Here is a 22,102-nt window from a genome sequence, read left to right as displayed (position 1 = left end):
GGCTTATGCCAATGAAATTAATTTGAGTTGACACATCTGAAATTTTGAGATAGACTTCCTGTAAATACATACAAACTCTTAACATGGAAAGTTAGAGCTACCAATAATTTTTAAACCTTCTTGGAGTTAATGCACCTTTAAAAATAGAAAACAAATGACTGTTTCATAAGCATTAAACAGAATAGCATACATACATCAAAATATTATTGTTTACTAAAAATAATGTTGTACGCAATATATTAACAAAATAATAGTGGCTGCCTATGTTCGATTGGCTGAAAATACAGGTTTCTTTCCTGCATGGTTGCTACATTTTAATCAGGACCCACTTATCCATTAAATACAGTTGAGTATTTAGCATTAAGTCAGGAACTGTGATAAGAGTAGTAATGTAGCAACATCAAAGTTAAATGTTAGTAGCAATGGGAGCAAATGAAAATGTTAGTCACATTAAAAGAACCTTAGCAGCATATAAGAAATAATATGCAAAGTAATCAAACACTTTGTATGTTCATTTTCCGAGAACAAGAAGCAGTAGTATATCACCTTCACTTCACACTTAAAAATGATTCATCCATCTCTTTCATTATAAAAACAACTGGATTTCAGTTTTATTTATCCCCTGTTGCATTCTTATGCCAAAAAAAAAAAAACACAGGAGGAAAGTGATCTCTTATCCTCAGCATCCCAAATTCATTTTCCAACATTTTTTCTACTTTATTTTTCTTAACTGCATCTCTTTTTTTCTCTTTCTTCCTCCCTCCCTTCCTCCTGCTGTTCCTTTTCTCCAAGTTACCTTATTTCATCTCTCTCTCTCTCTCTCTCTCTCCCTATCCCCCCCTCTCTCCTATAACTTTTGTGTGTGGGGGTGTCTAGGCATATAACTTTCAGTCAGTGTTGAATCCTAGCAATTGTCTGAACATATTTTTTTGTGTCTGAGAAACCACCTCACCCCAATGGGGTTAGCTCATCCACTCACTCCAGCAGAAAAGGTATGCTGTGGACCTCACTGGCTAAGTAACTTCAGCTAGCAGAATCCAGAAGAGCCTTTTCTGCTGTGGAATCTTCTGGAATATCAGTCCCTCAAAGGTGAGATTTGTCCCCACCCTCTTGTCCTTCCAGAAGGGTGTCAAAACCTGGCTCTGCCGATTAGCTTGGGGTCCCAATGGCAGTGCCCCTTACTGGAGGTGGTTAGTAGACAAGAAGAAGATCCCACCTCCATCCCATTGATAAACTGGTTCCTGTTTTACTCAATTTTTGTTAACATTTAATGCTCTTTTTTAATGTTTTAATATTTTATATTACTGTTCTTATGGTGTTGTAAACCACCCAGAGTCAGTACACAATGACATGACCAACATATACATTTAATAAATAATAATAATAATTAAAAAGGTTAGAAATACTACCTTCATTGGCAGAATTAGAACTTTTCATGCATGAAGTTAAAAATCTAAGTCCCTCACTTAAGGAATCTTAATCAATATTGATATTTGCATGATGCAATATGTATCTGTTTTATAGTTAGACCAGAATATTTTGAATTGCATCACTTCTAATGCTGAGATTTAGGGGGTGGGAAGTATTGCACAGTAATAAAACAAAACAAGTGGAAGATTATTTCCACTTTGTGAAGCTGAATAGGCTTGTGGATGTACAATATTTTAAATAACCATTAAATATTCCTTTGAAGCTTGTGATAGAAAGTTCTCATTAACCTAAATATGGAATATGAATTCCAATACAGTCATTATGTATGGAAATAACCCCCTAAGATTCACAGATAAAACAACATTCATTCTTTGGGGCAATACATTTTATGCATATAGAGAGTATTTAAGTGCTTCAGAAGTAGTTCCACCCTGAAAAATGATTGCAATAATTATACAGTTTTACCAACACCTCTGCTCTTTTAAAACTTTTCTGACTTCATATACTTTATAAACGATAGTCATTTTTTAACGTATACTCAGCAAAAGCTAAGTTAAAAATATTGTTTGTCTCCATTTCAGATACTCTTAGCAAAACTAGGCATGTAGATTTTACTTGTATGTTGTCTCTAAGTAGATCAAAGAATAGAATATGATAATAAATTGAAGGGCTGCCTCTCCCCTTTTACATCTACTCAGCTTACCATAACAGAAATGTAGGATAGGTTATGGGCCCAATATATTAGGGATATACATCTGACGGGAACAGGATGAAGTGCCTTGGGAGTGGTGGCCCCTTCTCTATGGAACTCCATTTTCCTCAAAGTTCCATTGGCCGCCACCATGTTCCTTTTTCCAAAGGCCCTGAAGATGTGGTTTTGTCAGCAGGACTGGGGACCATGAATGGAGAAGGAGCTGATCAAGTGACTGATTTGATTGTGTTGCTGCTGTCATATGTGGGATGGAGTTTCATGGGTTTTTACCCACTTACCTTCGCTACCGGTTCGCAAATGGGAGCGTGCACGTGCTCGCTTCACTCGCACGTGACACCTCTATGCAAGCATAGAACCTTCTGCTCATGCAACGAGCATCAAAAATGGGATGTGATGAAGTCCGGGTGGGTGGGTGGAGCCTCCCGCTGCCGGTGCTACCGGTTCACTCGAGCCGGATAGAACTGGCTGCATTTCACCACTGGTTTTTATGTTATGGATTTTAATGTTTTAAGTTGCTTGGAGTCACCTGTGCTGGGCAGCCATATAATCTGTTTAATATATAATACAATTTCCCTCCAGAGAAAGATTTAAGGCAAACGAGGTCCAGGCAGAAGAAAAACATCATGGCTTCAAAATCTAAGGGTCTGGTTTGGACTTTTTTGTGTGGCTGTTGATAAAAATAGGATCACCAACATGATTGCCAACGTCCAATGACAGATATGGCACAAGAAGAAGAATATAATACAATAAATTGCTCTAAAGAAGCTCTTTTTTCAATATTATTGAAATTAAATGTCACAATGGCCATACTAACTTAATTGACTCAAAAAACTTCAGGCATGGATGGCACTATCTGTGATAATTTTAGGATGAAGGCTGATCGATACAGGCATTTTAAGGTAATTAAATGGAGAGGTCCAAATATACATTGGGACACGTTGATCAGGATGAGCAATGTTTGAGAAGTCAGCTCAACTTCTGTACCTTCTAAATGTCTGAAGGAGGTAATTTGATTTTTAATGACTTATTTTGATTTTATTTGTATTTGCCCAAGATCCTAAAACTCTCAGGTCAGAATTGGTCATAAAATTATTTGGTGCTGTTCTATCATTGAAAACGGTTTCTAGCTATTTCTTTCCTTTTTGAAGAGTAGAAATGGGAGAAAAAGTCTCCTAGAGTTTTAACATCACTTGACCCCTTCCTCAAGTATGGGATTATAAATCATCATTTGACTACTGGCCATCCTGTGTGTTTTTCCAAAGCTACTTTTCTCCCATATAAATAAAATCTTACAGGGAGTGAAGATGTCAACCTCTTCCCTATGCAGAATCTGATGCAGGTCAATTCAACTGCAACCCCAATTATAGAAGTGTAGGAACCTAAATCACATCTAATATCAAATTAAATCTAGAGCCAAGATGTGTAGCATCTCAGAAATGTTTTACAAAAGGTATGAGCACATAATTAAGCACCTATTTGTGATTTTCTAAAACACCATGTCTTTTCCTGAGATTGCCACAGCTGTTTTCTGCAGAAAATGAAGTCCTGCTACTAAAATAGTAACTATGAAGTGCCTGGAAAACATAGTTTATTGAAATAATCTTTTAAACAATAGGACTAGCACAGAAGATGTTACCTACTTTGGGCAATGAAACATCTGCAAGAAAACAACCAAGCTCAGAGAGCACCAAGGACCCCTCATTTCAACCCTGAGCTACAAATATTCTCCTTTATCAATATTCTAAATCTGAGTTGCAGAAATCTGTAGGACAACCAGGGAGCAACACATAAGTAAAGAAAACTCAAATTTCTCATGTGACCTAGTTGTCTGAAGTCCTTATCTGGTAGCACATGTCTTCTATTCTCCATAAGCTATTTTTTGTGTAAATTGTACAACATTATTGTACAATTATACAAATCAATTTCCTTCACGTTCCAAGATTCAAGAAGACTTATTCTCTCAGTTCAGTTTTTCTACCCCAACTGCAAGCTTACACCATCCATTTGTTTTAGGTATCCTTTTCCCTTACCTTCTTTAGATAGGGAATAACTAAGGGCCCTGAACAAGGCCTTCAGTCTTGTTAGCCTTCTAAAACCAACATTTCATGTCATTGTATATTACATAATCATTACATCAACCAAAGGGAAGCTAAGAAAATATTGAAAAAAATTGGACAGGATTTTCAAAAATTTAGAGTTTAATCTTTAGATAGACTGCAAACCTGGAGAGAGAAAGTCTAAACTAAGCAGAGCATGCTTCAACATGGGCTTGGAGATGTATTTATTCTTTCTAATCTTTCATTGTTTATTCTTCAAATTAGACACTGGCACCTGTTGGCAGCCTTGGGTGGGGGCGAGAGATCATATGACATCCTGTTCAAAATCATTTTTTCTATTACTTTCTGCTAACCCAGAAAAATTATTAATAAAGCTTGACATTTCAATCCTTTGTGCATTGCTAAATATTTCTCTGATAGAAAAATAATACAAAGCAAACTCTCTACCTCTGCAGAATAAATCTGTTTTTATATATAATGAAGATGTTATTTCCTTTTATGCAGTGATGTTCAATCAAATTTGAAAAGTTGTCATCCTATATATTAATTGAAAAATATGTTTCTTTCAATTCTTTTTATGAAGACATAAAAATAATGCACAGTTACTTACATTAATGTAACTTCCAGAAAAAGGAGAAGAGGAAAACAGTAATAGCACTTAGACTTATATACTGCTTCATAGTGCTTTTACAGCCCGCTCTAAGCGGTTTACAAAGTTAGCATATTGCCTCCAACAATCTGGGTCCTCATTTTACCAACCTCAGAAGGATGGAAGGCTGAGTCAACCTTGAGCTGGTCAGGATCGAACTCCTGACAGTGAACAGTGAGTTAGCCTGCATTCTAACCACTGCAACACCAAATACATTGGGACACGTTGATCAGGATGAGCAATGTTTGAGAAGTCAGCTCAATTTCTGTACCTTCTAAATGTCTGAAGGAGGTAATTTGATTTTTAATGACTTATTTTGATTTTATTTGTATTTGCCCAAGATCCTAAAACTCTCAGGTCAGAATTGGTCATAAAATTATTTGGTGCTGTTCTATCATTGAAAATGGTTTCTAGCTATTTCTTTCCTTTTTGAAGAGTAGAAATGGGAGGAAAAGTCTCCTAGAGTTTTAACATCACTTGACCCCTTCCTCAAGTATGGGATTATAAATCATCATTTGACTACTGGCCATCCTGTGTGTTTTTCCAAAGCTACTTTTCTCCCATATAAATAAAATCTTACAGGGAGTGAAGATGTCAACCTCTTCCCTATGCAGAATCTGATGCAGGTCAATTCAACTGCAACCCCAATTATAGAAGTGTAGGAACCTAAATCACATCTAATATCAAATTAAATCTAGAGCCAAGATGTGTAGCATCTCAGAAATGTTTTACAAAAGGTATGAGCACATAATTAAGCACCTATTTGTGATTTTCTAAAACACCATGTCTTTTCCTGAGATTGCCACAGCTGTTTTCTGCAGAAAATGAAGTCCTGCTACTAAAATAGTAACTATGAAGTGCCTGGAAAACATAGTTTATTGAAATCATCTTTTAAACAATAGGACTAGCACAGAAGATGTTACCTACTTTGGGCAATGAAACATCTGCAAGAAAACAACCAAGCTCAGAGAGCACCAAGAACCCCTCATTTCAACCCTGAGCTACAAATATTCTCCTTTATCAATATTCTAAATCTGAGTTGCAGAAATCTGTAGGACAACCAGGGAGCAACACATAAGTAAAGAAAACTCAAATTTCTCATGTGACCTAGTTGTCTGAAGTCCTTATCTGGTAGCACATGTCTTCCATTCTCCATAAGCTATTTTTTGTGTAAATTGTACAACATTATTGTACAATTATACAGATCAATTTCCTTCAGGTTCCAAGATTCAAGAAGACTTATTCTCTCAGTTCAGTTTTTCTACCCCAACTGCAAGCTTACACCATCCATTTGTTTTAGGTATCCTTTTCCCTTACCTTCTTTAGATAGGGAATAACTAAGGGCCCTGAACAAGGCCTTCAGTCTTGTTAGCCTTCTAAAACCAACATTTCATGTCATTGTATATTACATAATCATTACATCAACCAAAGGGAAGCTAAGAAAATATTGAAAAAAATTGGACAGGATTTTCAAAAATTTAAAGTTTAATCTTTAGATAGACTGCAAACCTGGAGAGAGAAAGTCTAAACTACGCAGAGCATGCTTCAACATGGGCTTGGAGATGTATTTATTCTTTCTAATCTTTCATTGTTTATTCTTCAAATTAGACACTGGCACCTGTTGGCAGCCTTGGGTGGGGGCGAAAGATCATATGACATCCTGTTCAAAATCATTTTTTTTTATTACTTTCTGCTAACCCAGAAAAATTATTAATAAAGCTTGACATTTCAATCTTTTGTGCATTGCTAAATATTTCTCTGATAGAAAAATAATACAAAGCAAACTCTCTACCTCTGCAGAATAAATCTGTTTTTATATATAATGAAGATGTTATTTCCTTTTATGCAGTGATGTTCAATCAAATTTGAAAAGTTGTCATCCTATATATTAATTGAAAAATATGTTTCTTTCAATTCTTTTTATGAAGATATAAAAATAATGCAGTTACTTACATTAATGTAACTTCCAGAAAAAGGAGAAGAGGAAAACAGTAATAGCACTTAGACTTATATACTGCTTCGTAGTGCTTTTACAGCCCGCTCTAAGCGGTTTACAAAGTTAGCATATTGCCCCCAACAATCTGGGTCCTCATTTTACCAACCTCAGAAGGATGGAAGGCTGAGTCAAACTTGAACTGGTCAGGATCGAACTCCTGACAGTGAATAGTGAGTTAGCCTGCATTCTAACCACTGCAACACCAAATATATTATATATATTTAAATTTATTATAATTCTTAATTTAAATTGGAACATTAACAGTAAAAGAAACATATTCTGGTAATGCCAATGTTATACAGAGTCACTCTTCACAGCACATCTACACTTTGCATATTCATCATGCAGACTGGAGCATAAAGATTTCATACACGTAAATGCTAAGATATTGTGAAACAGTACAACACACAAACAACACAGACAGCACAAACTTCACTCTTGCACTAAAAAAGTAACAAAAAGAAGTACACTCACAGATAGAAAACTTGTTGCTGTTGTCTTTCCCTGGAAACAATTTAAATCCTCTAGATTTAAAATCTATGGCCTTTTTCACTAGTTAAGAAAACAAACAAAAACACATATCAGATAAAGCAATCTAAAAAGACTTCATTTCAATTGACAATTCTTTTTAATCATGGAAGTGCAAATTAAAAGTATTTTTTTCCCAAAAGCATCATGGACCCAAAAGACTTAAAAAGAATATGTATTTTTACACAAAAGGCAAATATTTATAATATAAATTAACTATAAAGGCCTATATATATATATATAACAAAGGGAAACATATTTTTCTTGAAATGAATGTATATTGTGCCTTTTATGCAAAATATTAAAATTAACTTAAATATTTTCCCATGTGCCATAACTGGATTTGTGCAATTTCACTGTGCAGTTATTGGACTTTGAAAACTGAATTTAATTATAGGGCACAATAGACTTGCCAATCCTTTTTTTAATTTAATGTGTGTTTATTTCCCTTATTAATGGGGACCAACATTTTATCTTATTTTTCCAAGAATTTTACTTTGACATTTTAGATCGATTATGTCATTTTAAAACACAAAGTTGATACTTCACTCATCCTGTAGTACAATTTTACATGGACTAAAAATTCTACCCATGAGGATATAGGAGAAGACCTTGAATTATCATTAAATTATTTTCCAACAACAGTTCAAGAAAAGAATCATACTCAATAAGAAAAGATTAGATAGACTTGGTTTTTTTTTTCCAATTTCATTTGATTATAATTTTTAAAGTAATTTTAATGTGTCTGGGAAAAGAAAATTATAGCATTAAAACAGTGCCCACATTTGTGATGAATAGATGATTTTCTATCAATCTATCAATACACAATCAGCCACTATATGTAGTACCAAGGAATTCAATCACCAGGATAGTTATACTGAGATTTTAACCAAGTGAAAGTGATTGATGATAAAATTAAATAATATTGTTTGATAAACTATGGGATTATAACTTAATCATAGATGCAAATTAGCCAAATGTGAAAAATTGAACTTTGAATGAAAAACCATCTGAGGGCATGGTTACAATATCTGAAGTTTATAACTAATCAGATAAAATGATTTCTAATCTATGAAGCACAGTTTTCTGCTTATAACAACAGTCCCTTCATTATTGTTCTGTTACATAGTTACCATGGTCTCATTTCTATAGAGTTATTCATATACAGGCTAACCATATACAAAATTGGACTAAGCACTATATATTCATCCTTAGTATAACATTCATTTGATTTCTCTAGCCAGAACTCCTGCTTCTACACAAATATTAAAGATCCAGAAATCTGACATTTCTCCCCAATGAATGGTTCAGAAAGAATGTTTACTGCCCATCTTGAACTCTAGCTAGCACATCTTCACAAAGTATTTCTAAATGTATTACTTTGTTCCCACTTCTCAAACTGCTGTGTTTCAATTTGATATAAAAATATTTTACAGATAAATCAATTCTATATTCTTCAAAAAAGGGGAAAATCATAACCACTTGCTTATTTGCCCAACTGTCCTAGAACAAATCCTAGATATATCCTAAATATTACAGTCCAATATACTGAGTAATTTTATGGCTGTATCACTTCCAGATTTCATCTAGACCCTGACCAAGCAAAATATACAACTCTATCATAGTGTCTCACCATTTTTTAGTACTAAACTCCCTTTTTATGTCATGTTTTCTGGCAAAAATGCCTAACCATCTTGAATTTTCCATAATTATTTCCCATGTGAATTTGCCAATAAAGGAAATGTCTTAAGATGAATTTCTGGGTATTCACATTATATGTATTATATTATTTAATAATAATGTTGGAAACATGGTTCTTCATTCCATTATTTAAATGAAGATAGATAGATAGATAGATAGATAGATAGATAGATAGATAGATAGATAGATAGATAAATAGATAGATAGAAGATAGATAGATATTTTATTTATTTATTTATTTATTATTTAGATTTTTATACCACCCTTCTCCTGAAGGACTCAGGGCGGTGTACAGCCAGATTAAAACAGTGCAATATACAAATTAAAACATCAGTTAAAATAACATATTATATAATTGACCGAAAATTAAAACCGTCAAATTTGACCCAAAAATAAAATACCCCAGTTAAAATTATTAAAATTCAGAAAAAATTAAAAAGTTAAAAAAGTTAAGCCAGTCCCGCTTGAATAAACAAGTGCGTTTTCAATTCACGGCGAAAGGTCCGAAGGTCAGGTAATTGACGCAAACCAGGGGGAAGTTCGTTCCAAAGGGTAGGTGCTCCAACAGAGAAGGCCCTTCCCCTGGGGGCCGCCAGCCGACATTGCTTGGCGGACGGCACCCTGAGAAGCTCCTCTCTGTGTGAGCGTACGGGTCGGTGGGAGGCATAAGGTAACAGCAGGCGGTCCCATAACTACCCGGGCCCTAAGCCATGATATAGATAAGGAAGTTGGAAACAAGAGGCAGTTTTCCAGGGTATTTGACTTCAGAAAACTATTTTGTATCTTCCCATTTTTCTTTTCCACCAAAGAAAATCATGATCCTTGATCTCTCAAGCATCTAGGATTCCTAGATAATAATAATAACAACAACAACCCAAAAAGTGATTTTGTTTGGCTGTATTTGCCAAGAGCTGAAAGGGATAGAGGACTTCTACAGGTAAAGCAGGAAGAAACACATGGCCTTAATGACCATATTAAGAAGAGCCAAGAACTCTTGCTAAGGATGCCAATCAAGGAAAGCTCTTGAAAACAACAGAGATGAAGGCTGAATACCGAAAAGAAATAATTGAAAACAAATTTCTTAATTAGAAGAACAAGCTGCTTCATGGTTAATACTTGATGGATTAAAAAAAGCTGATTAAAAAACCCACATGGAGTTGGTTAAGATCAGGATTAAAGAAACTGAAGTCTTTATTTTAGAACAAACTTTGACAACTAATTGCATGTAGGCAAAAATCTTACTGTAACTAACAACAGCAGATGTCATCTTTCTAATAAAAAGGATGAAACAATTGATCAGTGGCTGCAGCAAAATTTCACAAACTGATCACAAGCAGTTACAACTGAGTTGCCAAAATTATTAATTTGAAACTTTGCCAGAAGTTTAAATTTGAATGTAGTAAAAACTACTGGAACCATCAAATTGAGATGATTTTGGAAAATTAGTGGGCTAATATCTTATGAACTTTAAGATGCAAACAGACAGGCATCTTGTTCATAACATGCCTGATAAAACAGTGATTTAAAAGAAGTAAATCTGGTTGCTATTCAGAGTGCTTTTAGGATTGAAAAAAAACAATGGGAAAAATATAAAATATAAGGACTTGCAGGTCAAATTTGAATATTTATATTAAAAAAATGTTACAACAATCTTGATTGGAGTCATTGAAACAATACCTAAAGGACTTCCTCGAAATCTAGAAATATTGAATTTATCAGATCTGAGCATTCTAATTTTACAAAAAAATCACCCTGCTTGGAATTGCCTATTCTGATATGCTATCTTTATAATAGGAGAAGCAACGGCTCAGCAGTTAAAACAATGAGCTTCTAAGCTGAAAAACCAGCAGCCTGGCTTGGAGATCTGAGTGCCCATTGACTGGATGAGCTCCCATTATTTATTCCAACTCCTGGCCACCTAGCAGTTCAAAAGCAGGCATGCCATGAAGTGGTACCTATTTATCTGCTCACATACACTTCAATAGGAAATTAACAGTGTTCTGTGTGCCTTGGAATATAGTCATGCTGGCCCGATGACTATGGAAAGGAACTTTGGACAATGTTGGTCCCTCGACTAAGAAATGGAGATGAGAACTGCCCACTAGACTTGGACTTGACTGGAGGCAAGGAACATTTTCCTTTTCTTTTATCTTAGTAATACTTATGTCCTTTGTTAGTACTTGAATTATTAAGATTCCATCAGTCTTAAACTGTGAATCTAACAATAGATTACATTATTATTATTATTATTATTATTAATAATAATAATAATAATAATAATAATAATAATAATAATAATAATAATAATTAAAAAAAAAAAAACACCATTCAACAACAACATTTGCTTATCCCAGGTCAGGTTATCCCATGTTCCTTATTGGGACAGACTCAATAGATGGATAAAAATGCCGAATCCAGTCTAAAATCTGGCTGTGTGATCAATCATAAGTAAATACTACTAATCATAATCATAATCATAATCATAGAAGTAGAATAACTATAGCAAAAGGAAGCATAATAGAACCAATAGTAATAGGCATCTTGGATGCAGTCCTAAAATAACTAAAGCACTGCGTAAACACCATCAACATTGATTAAATCACCATCAGTCAATTGCAAAAGGCAGCTTTACTTGGAACAGCTTACATCCTGCAATGATACTTTTAATATTATTTTTTAAAAAATCTGCCAATCCTTTGGAAAGGACTTGATATGTGGATAAAAATGCTAAGTGTGATTTCTCTGCATATTTCCAGCAATTCTTATTCTGTTTTTTCCCCTCTTCTCTTACATAATGTTTAGTAATCACCAGTCTCATTCAATCAACATTTTCTTGGCTGTTAAATGATCATTGGCTATTTTGGAGACTTATTAAATTTATTTGTGGGATTTATTTCATCTGCCCACTCTGCTCATTTCTCCTGCATATTACAAGTTAGATAATCAATTATCTGAAATAGAGAAAATGGTAACAGTGTCTTAAAACAACAAACCATTTTTTAAAAAAAAAAAAGGTTTTAGCTAAAAACTTTTGCAATAATAGTTGAACAACTCCCCATGCTTTCAAGTAGTGACTTTCTTAATAATTGGTTAGATTGTCTTTCAAGTCCTGATTACAAATATTTCTTCTCTAAATATACAAATGGCACATATCCAATGAGGTGATATCAAATTATATTACACAACCTAAATAAAAGATTTCATTTGCCAGTAGTGAATGGGTATGTGGAGTGGGAACGATAAAATAAACGGATAGTTATGCTATAGGATAGTATTTGTTTTCAAAGCAGAAACAAACAAACAAAGAAAAATGAACATACCAAAGCACCCATAAAGAGGGCACAAATCTATTATTTTCTAGAATTTTGATATTAACGGGGGAAAATGTCTTCTGTTTCTTCATTTGTACTGATATTATAATTATTATAGTAGAGCTAAAGTCAAAAATTGAATGTAAGAAACCAACTCCCCCCCTCCTCCAATTATTGATGAAAATGAGAAAACGAACAAAACCAATCAAGAAGTAGTAAAAAAAAATGTCCCAGTTGCCTTAACTTGTATTGATAATACAACAACTACATCAGGTGGTATTGATGGAAAGGATGGGACGTGGAACACATTTTATTATTTATTTATTTATTATTTAAATTTATATACCGCCCTATCTCCCAAAGGACTCAGGGCGGTTCACAGGCATATAAAACATCAATATACAAAATTAAAATAATCTTTAAAAAACTTATTCCAATGCCCTATTATTAAAAATAGAAATATAAATATTAAAATCAATTTAAAACCCCTGTAAAATTTAAAATCTAAGCCAGTCCTGCACAGATGAATAAATGTGTCTTGAGCTCGCGACGGAAGGTTCGAAGGTCCGGAAGTTGACGGAGTCCTGGGGAGTTCGCTCCAGAGGGCGGGAGCCCCACAGAGAAGGCCCTTCCCTGGGCGCCGCCAGACGACACTGCCTAGCTGACGGCACCCTGAGGAGTCCCTCTGTGAGAGCGCACGGTCGGTGAGAGGTATCTGGTCGCAGTAGGCGGTCCCAGATAACCCGGCCCTATGCCATGGAGCGCTTTAAAGGTGGTCACCAAACCTTGAAGCGCACCCGAAGGCCACAGGTAGCCAGTGCAGCCTGCGCAGGATGGTGTTATGCGGGAGCCACGAGGGCTCCATCTATCACCCGCAGCCGCATTCTGACTAACTGTAGCCTCCGGATGCCCTTCAAGGGAGCCCCATGTAGAGAGCGTTGCAGTAATCCAGGCGAGACGTCACGAGGGCGTGAGTGACCGTGCATAGGGCCTCCCGGTCCAGAAAGGCGAACTGGCGCACCAGGCGAACCTGGTAGAACGCCTCCTGGAGACGGCCACAAATGATCTTCTAGAGACAGCCGCTCATCCAGGAGGACGCTTAAGTTGCGCACCCTCTCCATCGGGGCCAGTGACTCGCCACCGATGGTCAGCCGCGGATTTAGCTGACTGTACCGGGATGCCGCATCCACAGCCACTCTGTCTTGGAGGGATTGAGCTTGAGCCTGTTTCTCCCCATCCAGACCAGACGGCCTCCAGACACCGGGACAGCACTTCGATAGCTTCGCTGGGGTGGTCCGGTGTGAAAAAGTACAGCTGGGTGTCATCCGCATACAGCTGGTACTTCACACCAAACCACTGATGATCTCACCCAGCGGCTTCATGTAGATGTTGAACAGAAGGGCGAGAGATCGACCCCGCGGCACCCCACAAGTGAGGCGCCCGGGCCGACCTCTGCCCCTGTCAACACCGACTGCGGCCGGTCGGAGAGATAGGAGGAGAACCACCGATAAACGGTGCCTCCCACTCCCTATCCCTCCAACCGGCGCAGCAGGATACCATGGTCGATGGTATCGAAAGCCGCTGAGAGGTCTAATAGGACCAGGGCAGAGGAACAACCCCTATCCCTGGCCCTCCAGAGATCATCCACCAACGCGACCAAAGCCGTCTCCGTGCTGTAACCGGGTCGGAAACCGGACTGGAACGGGTCTAGATAGACAGTTTCATCCAGGTGCAAGGGAAACTGATATGCCACCATACTCTCTACAACCTTCGCCGCGAAGCGAAGGTTGGAGACCGGACGATAATTACCTAAAACAGCCGGGTCCAGGGAAGGCTTCTTGAGGAGGGGCCTCACCACCGCCTCTTTCAAGGCGGCCGGAAAGACACCCTCCACATTCATTCTGAGGTCATGGGAAAAAGAGATGGTCTTCAAATTACTAGGCTTTCAGCTATGAAGTTTTGAATTGTACTCAAAACTTACTGGCAATTAGTACAACTGGCATAGCAGAGGTGTAACATGTACCAAAAGCATACCCATAACTGTCTTTTCCATCACTTTTTACACCAGTTGAATAATTTTAAGAAATCCATCTGAAAGGTGATTAAAACATGATTCACTGTGATAAGGGATTCCTGTTCCAGGACAAGACAAAGTTGGTATAGATCAATTTGGGTAAAGGTCCTTCTAGTCACAGCTGCTACTAGCTCTTTGAGCAGGAGCTATAAATCTTGAAAGTTTCCTAAATAGTACCCTAATTCTGACTGGAGCAATAAACTAATAGCAACAGCAATAAAAACACTTACACTTACATACTGCTTCAAATTACTTTACATCCCTCTCTAAGTGGTTTACAAAAACCACATATTTTCCCAACAATCTAGGTTCTCATTTGAACCAATCATAGAAGGATGGCAGGCTGAGTCAAATTTGAGCCAATGAGAATCAAATTCCTGGCAGTGAGCAGGGTGTTAGCCTGCAATACAATATTCTAAACAATGTGCCACCAAATTCAGCTCCTAATTCAGAGCTCCTAATTCAGAGCTAAGATGGAAAATACATGGCACTGGAAGAATGAGGAAGATCCTACCATTGGTATGGAGAAAGGAAAAGGAGAGAAAGACCACAACACCATATCTTCCACTCGCAATCCCCATACACCTGTGGCACGATTGCCACAGGTGGCACACAGCACCCTCTCTGTGAGCACGAGCCATTGCCCCAGTTCAGATCCACCATGCATGCACACATGCCTCCCACCAGCCAGCTGGTCATCGGGTCTCTGCTGTGCATGTGTGGGACGCATGTGGGGGGGGAGCATATGCACGTGGGCAGGGTGCTTGCAGGGGGCCATGAACACATGCACGGGTTTGGGAGCATGGACGCCCATTCACGTGCACGCATATGAGCTTTGGGCACTCAGTCCAGAAAAGGTTAGCCATCACTGCCATATACAGTCCCATAGAATATCATAACTGAAAGTTTCAAAACCTACTGACAAATCAAGAAGACAGAGGACAGTTGCATCACTGTCCGCCCTGTCTCTGCCAGAGGTCACCACCAAGTGCAGTCCATGCCGTCTGTGTACCATGTACTTAAATGAATTTGGGAGTGGATTTGGTTTACTTAACAAAATGTTGTGTCTTTATAAGTAAAACAGTTATTTCATCATGTTGGTGTTGTGTCTCGTCTGCTTTCACCGCAGCTGGGGCCTTCTTATCTGCTTTTAACGCTGAGGAATGTCCTAGTATGCCTCCCGGCCCCAGCCCTGGCTCCATGCCCAGACAGGCTGAGGAGGAAGAAGTACCTCCAGCCCCCAGCTCTGCCCATGCCCAAGCAAACAGAGCAACTAGACCCCTCCCCCTCCCCCACAGCATGTGAGCCTGAGGAAGGTCAATTACCAACAGCTGCAGACTGGAGTGACCCTCACTTCAGAAGAATTGATAGGCGGAGGCGACAGAAGGAAGGGAGGGGCAGGCCTGGATAAGTGCTGAGTCATGGAGCCACACCCCATGGCCTATACAAAGGATCTGCTTTCTGGCATTCTCTGTGTCAGGCAAAGTCTAACATATCTTGCTGAAGTCACTTTCTGGTCTCCTGCCTGCCTTGAGAACTTTGCTAGGACTTTGGCAGAGCTGCAGAGGCACGCCTGACTTGGATTTCCCTGACCCGGCCGTCAGCGGAGGAGTCGGACACGACAGTTGGGCTTGATTTTATCCTTTATGATTCTGTTTGTTTATGACACTTGTCTCACATTGTAATAACTTACTAGTAGATCTACTAAGGAAATATAGATTCAGGAATCAATCTATGCTGCTGTATTTATCAGGAACAATAGTTCCTTTTCTGTTTTGTAGTGCTTTCCTCCTCTGAACAATGTGTTGATGCTTTACTTAACAATATTTGAATTATGGACTTCAAGTAGAGTTTTGTGTGTGAAAATCTCTCCCCAATCCACTTTTCATTTCATACTCTTGACCTTGAAGTTAACTTGATTCAATTTGTTCTTCTACCTGCTTTCTTGACTTGTGGGGGATCAAGCATAAATTGTGACTTGTTTTCATGATGTTGGGGACTGATCTGCACTTTGAATTTAAACTCCTATGGATGAGACTGAAATGCATTTTTGGTGCAGCCATTTTTTCCTTTATGGATACAAAGAAACGAACTCCGGCAGTCTAATGTGAGTCTTTTCATTATCCTATTACATCAACCATGCTCTTTTCCACTAGAGTTCAAAACCTTTCTAAAACCTTATTTGTTGATAAAGCTAGATTAGCATTCCTTATTGATAGAAACTATGGTACTAGAGAAGACTCCTGCGAGTCCCTTGGACTGCAAGGCGATCAAACTGGTCAGTCCTACCCTGACTGCTCTTTAGAAGGCCAGGTCCTGAAGATGAAACTCAAATACTTTGGCTACTTAATGAGAAGGAAGGACTCACTGGAGAAAAGCCTAATGCTGGGAAAGATTGAGGCCAAAGAAGAAGGGGATCACAGAGAACAAGGTGGCTAGATTGAATCACTGAAGCAGTAGGCATGAGCTTAAATGGTCTCCGGGGGATGGTAGAGGACAGGAAGGCCTAGAGGAAAGTTGTCCATAGAGAACCGATTGCTCTCCTTGTAGCAACAGAGATTATTGTTATTTAACTCTGTAGCACCAGTTTATAGTATTATAAAGACATTATTATGGAAATATAACATAATGTCAGGCTGACAGTTCAGATACACTACACATTTGGTAGTAAAAATGTGCATGGGTGATTCTTTTATTGCTTCTGTGTGAAGTCATCTCAGCCAACCAACATCAGAGAGCACCAGCAGAGAAAAGATACATTATGCTACATAGCAACCATCTTTGTACAACTAAGTTTACAAACTACACATTAATATATTTTTCCCCCCCTAAGGCTTCGTACAGAGGATATTGTCTCCCAAGGTTAAGTATTATTTTTCAGTCCAAACAGTGGAAGACATTTAAACTGTTTCTTGTCTTTCCTCCAAAATCAAAGGAAGTTAATCCGAAAAATGATTACTTTCAAAATGTAGCATATTAAATAGAAATGAAAAATAACCTCTGAAAAACATAATGGCAATCCACTATTGATCCTGCTGTGAAAATGCATGTGTTTTTGGAGAGAAATGGTCAGTTTCAAAACCTACTGACAAATCAAGAAGACAGGACAGTTGCATCACTGTCCACCCTGTCTCTGCCAGAGGTCACCACCAAGTGCAGTCCATGCCGTCTGTGTACCATGTACTTAAATGAATTTGGGAGTGGATTTGGTTTACTTAACAAAATGTTGTGTCTTTATAAGTAAAACAGTTCTGTTGTGACCCAGGTTCCTGGACCCGGACTCCTGGACTCGGATGATTCAGAAAGTGAGGGAGAAGACCTGGCCAGCCCTGCTTCTCGTGAGCCCTTTCCCTCCCTGGCACCCACTCAAAGGGAGGAGGAGGGGCCGGCAAAGCCTGATTCCATGGAGCCTCCTTCTGATTTGGCAACGCCCCAAGAACAGTTTTGGAGTGATGCAAGGTTACGTAGGCGTGATCGGCGTGCGCAGCAGCGGAAGAGTTGGGACAAAGCCAAGTCATAATTGTCATGCAGTGACATCTGCAGAGACTATAAATAGGAGGCGGGACTTCCTGGTTTTTTGTCTTGGACAAAGTAATGAATTTGGGCGGGCAATCTGTATCAATGGAGGGAATAATATATTCGTGAGTAATTCTGGCCTTATCTGTAATTTCCTTGTTATCTCCAGAAACTTGGCAGGCCCGTAGGTAGACGTAACCAGGACATTTATATATATGTAAATAAATCAGAAAAGGAGGCCTCTGACTGACTCTTTGCTGGGAGTATTGGGGGAAGGGAAACAGAACAAGTTCTTTCATCATGTTGGTGTTGTGTCTCGTCCGCTTTCACCGCAGCCGGGGCCTTCTTATCTGCTTCCGAACGCTGAGGAATGTCCTAGTATGCCTCCCGGCCCCAGCCCTGGCTCCATGCCCAGACAGGCTGAGGAGGAAGAAGAACCTCCAGCCCCCAGCTCTGGCTCCATGCCCAGGCAAACGGAGCAACTAGACCCCTCCCCCTCCCCCACAGCATGTGAGCCTGAGGAAGGTCAATTACCAACAGCTGCAGACTGGAGTGACCCTCACTTCAGAAGAATTGATAGGCGGAGGCGACAGAAGGAAGGGAGGAGCAGGCCTGGATAAGTGCTGAGTCATGGAGCCACACCCCATGGCCTATATAAAGGATCTGCTTTCTGGCATTCTCTGAGTCAGGCAAAGTCTAACATATCTTGCTGAAGTCACTTTCTGGTCTCCTGCCTGCCTTGAGAACTTTGCTAGGACTTTGGCAGAGCTGCAGAGGCACGCCTGACTTGGATTTCCCTGACCCGGCCATCAGCGAAGGAGTGGGACACGACAGTTGGGCTTGATTTTATCCTTTATGATTCTGTTTGTTTATGACACTTGTCTCACATTGTAATAACTTACTAGTAGATCTACTAAGGAAATATAGATTCAGGAATCAATCTATGCTGCTGTATTTATCAGGAACAATAGTTCCTTTTCTGTTTTGTAGTGCTTTCCTCCTCTGAACAATGTGTTGATGCTTTACTTAACAATATTTGAATTATGGACTTCAAGTAGAGTTTTGTGTGTGAAAATCTCTCCCCAATCCACTTTTCATTTCATACTCTTGACCTTGAAGTTAACTTGATTCAATTTGTTCTTCTACCTGCTTTCTTGAGTTGTGGGGGATCAAGCATAAATTGTGACTTGTTTTCATGATGTTGGGGACTGATCTGCACTTTGAATTTAAACTCCTATGGATGAGACTGAAATGCATTTTTGGTGCAGCCATTTTTTCCTTTATGGATACAAAGAAACGAACTCCAGCAGTCTAATGTGAGTCTTTTCATTATCCTATTACATCAACCATGCTCTTTTCCACTAGAGTTCAACACCTTTCTAAAACCTTATTTGTTGATGAAGCTAGATTAGCATTCCTTATTGATAGAAACTATGGTGCTAGAGAAGACTCCTGCGAGTCCCTTGGACTGCAAGGCGATCAAACTGGTCAGTCCTACCCTGACTGCTCTTTAGAAGGCCAGGTCCTGAAGATGAAACTCAAATACTTTGGCTACTTAATGAAAAGGAAGGACTCACTGGAGAAGAGCCTAATGCTGGGAAAGATTGAGGCCAAAGAAGAAGGGGACAACAGAGAACAAGGTGGCTAGATTGAATCACTGAAGCAGTAGGCATGAGCTTAAATGGTCTCCGGGGGATGGTAGAGGACAGGAAGGCCTAGAGGAAAGTTGTCCATAGAGAACCGATTGCTCTCCTTGTAGCAATAGAGATTATTGTTATTTAACTCTGTAGCACCAGTTTATAGCATTATAAAGACATTATTATGGAAATATAACCACCGCAGGGAGACGGGACCAATACGGTGGTTCCGTCCCAGGCGCCTGATGGACCCAGAGAGGTTCCTCACAGAGCTTGGGCCATTCCCTGAGGATCTTGCCCACGACATGGCTGAAGAACTAGTCATGGCTTGGGAACTGGCCGCGGCTGGGGCTCTTGACCGTGTCATGCCTTTGCGGCCTCTGACCCGGCATAGGTCTCAACCAGCTCCTTGGTTCTCTGAGGAGCTGACGGAGATGAAATGCCGGACAAGACGCCTAGAGAGTGCCTGGAGATCTAGCCGTTCAGAAGCTGATCGGACACTAGTTAGGTCCTTTAATAGGACCTACCTAGTGGCACTGAGGGAAGCAAGGCATTTTTACGTCTCCTTCCTCATTGCATTGGCAGATAACCGCCCAGCTGCCCTGTTTCGGGTGACCCGCTCCCTTCTTCAACAGGGGATGCGGGATGACCCGTTGGAGGGACGTGCCGAGGAGTTTAGTGGTTATCTATATGATAAAATTGCTCAGCTTCGGGATGGTTTGGATCAAAGTTGGGTGGATCCAGGTGAGATGTCGGAGACCCATCTTATTGAGACTGTTTGGGATAGATTTGATCCTGTGGCTCCCGAGGACATGGACAGGTTGCTGGGGAGGTTGAATGCCACCACATGTTTATTGGATCCGTGCCCTTCCTGGTTGGTGCTGGCCACACAGGAAGTGACACGAGGCTGGCTCCGGGGGATTATAAATGCTTCATTGTTGGAGGGGGTTGTCCCTGCCGCCTTGAAAGAGGCGGTAGTGAGACCCCTCCTCAAGAAGCCTTCCCTGGACCCGGCTGTTTTAGGTAATTATCGTCCGGTCTCCAACCTTCGCTTTGTGGCGAACGTTGTAGAGAGTGTGGTGGCATGTCAACTTCCCCAGTACCTGGATGAAACTGTCTATCTAGACCCGTTCCAGTCCGGCTTTCGACCCGGATATAGCACGGAGACAGCTTTGGTTACGTTGGTTGATGGTGTCTGGAGGGCCAGGGATAGGGGTTATTCCTCTGCCCTGGTCTTATTAGACCTCTCAGCAGCTTTTGATACCATCGACCATGGTATCCTGCTGCACCGATTGGAGGGATTGGGAGTGGGACGCACTGTTTATCGGTGGTTCTCCTGCTATCTCTCCGATCGCTCGCAGATGGTGTTGGCAGGGGGGCAGAGGTCATGTTCTGTTTCCCTTCCCCCAATACTCCCAGCAAAGAGTCAGTCAGAGGCCTCTTTTCTGATTTATTTACATATATATAAATATCCTGGCTACGTCTACCCACGGGCCTGCCAAGTTTCTGGAGATAACAAGGAAATTACAGATAAGGCCAGAATTACTCACGAATATATTCTTTCCTCCGTTGATACAGATTGCTCACAAGAAATTCATTACTTTGTCCAAGACAAAAACCAGGAAGTCCCGCCTCCTATTTATAGTCTCTGCAGATGTCACTGCATGACAATTATGACTTGGCTTTGTCCCAACTCTTCCGCTGCTGCGCACGCCGATCACGCCTTCGTAATCTTGCATCACTCCAAAACTGTTCTTGGGGCGCTACAAATCAGAAGGAGGCTCCAGGAATCAGGCTTTGCCGGCCTCCTCCTCCCTTTGAGTGGGTGCCAGGGAGGAAAGGGCTCAAGAGAAGCAGGGCTGGCCAGGTCTTCTCCTCACTTTCTGAATCATCCGAGTCCAGGAGTCCGGGTCCAGGAACCTGGGTCACAACACTATCCTCACCGCAGGGCCCTTCCCCGGGCTGACGATCGATGCGGTCGGGCTGGGTTCTGCTCATGGAAGGCCTGCACCAGGTCAGGGCATGAACGCCGGAGGCATCTACCCAGGAGAAATCAGTCCCGTATCCCTTCCACGCGATCAAATATTGGAAACGACCTTCAGCCAGCGGGAGTCTCAGACGCTGTGGACTTCAGATTCCTCCGATCCGCCCTCGGCGACAGTGACGGGTGCTGTTGGGCACAAGGGGACTCGTGTGGCCTCAGGAACCAGAAGGGACCGTGAAAACGGGTGGATCCGCATGGATCGTGGCAGGGTCAGTCGGTAGGCTACCGGGTTGATGACTGCCTCGACAGGGAACGGGCCGATGAATCGGTGGTCCAACTTTACCGGGCGGTCGGACGGGAGGTGTTTGGTGGAGAGCCACACCGGTCTCCAACTGCCAGCGGGGCGTTCGCCGGGAGCGGTCGGCGGACCGCTTGTAGTCCTCCTTGCCCGATTCAGCTGCTGACGATAACTGTTGGACCGCATGCAATTCCGCCAGGAAGGTCTG

The 22,102-nt window shown here is 40.3% G+C and overlaps 1 protein-coding gene across 1 annotated transcript in view; it reads right to left on the bottom strand.

Annotated features, from left to right (window-relative positions):
- CSMD3 (CUB and Sushi multiple domains 3) overlaps positions 1-22,102 on the bottom strand; it is a 782,898-nt gene that overhangs the window by 406,942 nt on the left and 353,854 nt on the right. The window contains exon 8 of the mRNA XM_058175006.1: positions 7,320-7,397. Coding sequence (XP_058030989.1) covers positions 7,320-7,397 — 78 coding nt within the window. The remainder of the gene's footprint in view (positions 1-7,319; positions 7,398-22,102) is intronic.

This window comes from Ahaetulla prasina, chromosome 3, assembly GCF_028640845.1.
Source record: "Ahaetulla prasina isolate Xishuangbanna chromosome 3, ASM2864084v1, whole genome shotgun sequence".
Lineage (NCBI taxonomy): Eukaryota > Metazoa > Chordata > Lepidosauria > Squamata > Colubridae > Ahaetulla > Ahaetulla prasina.
This window is presented reverse-complemented; position numbering and strand designations above follow the sequence as displayed.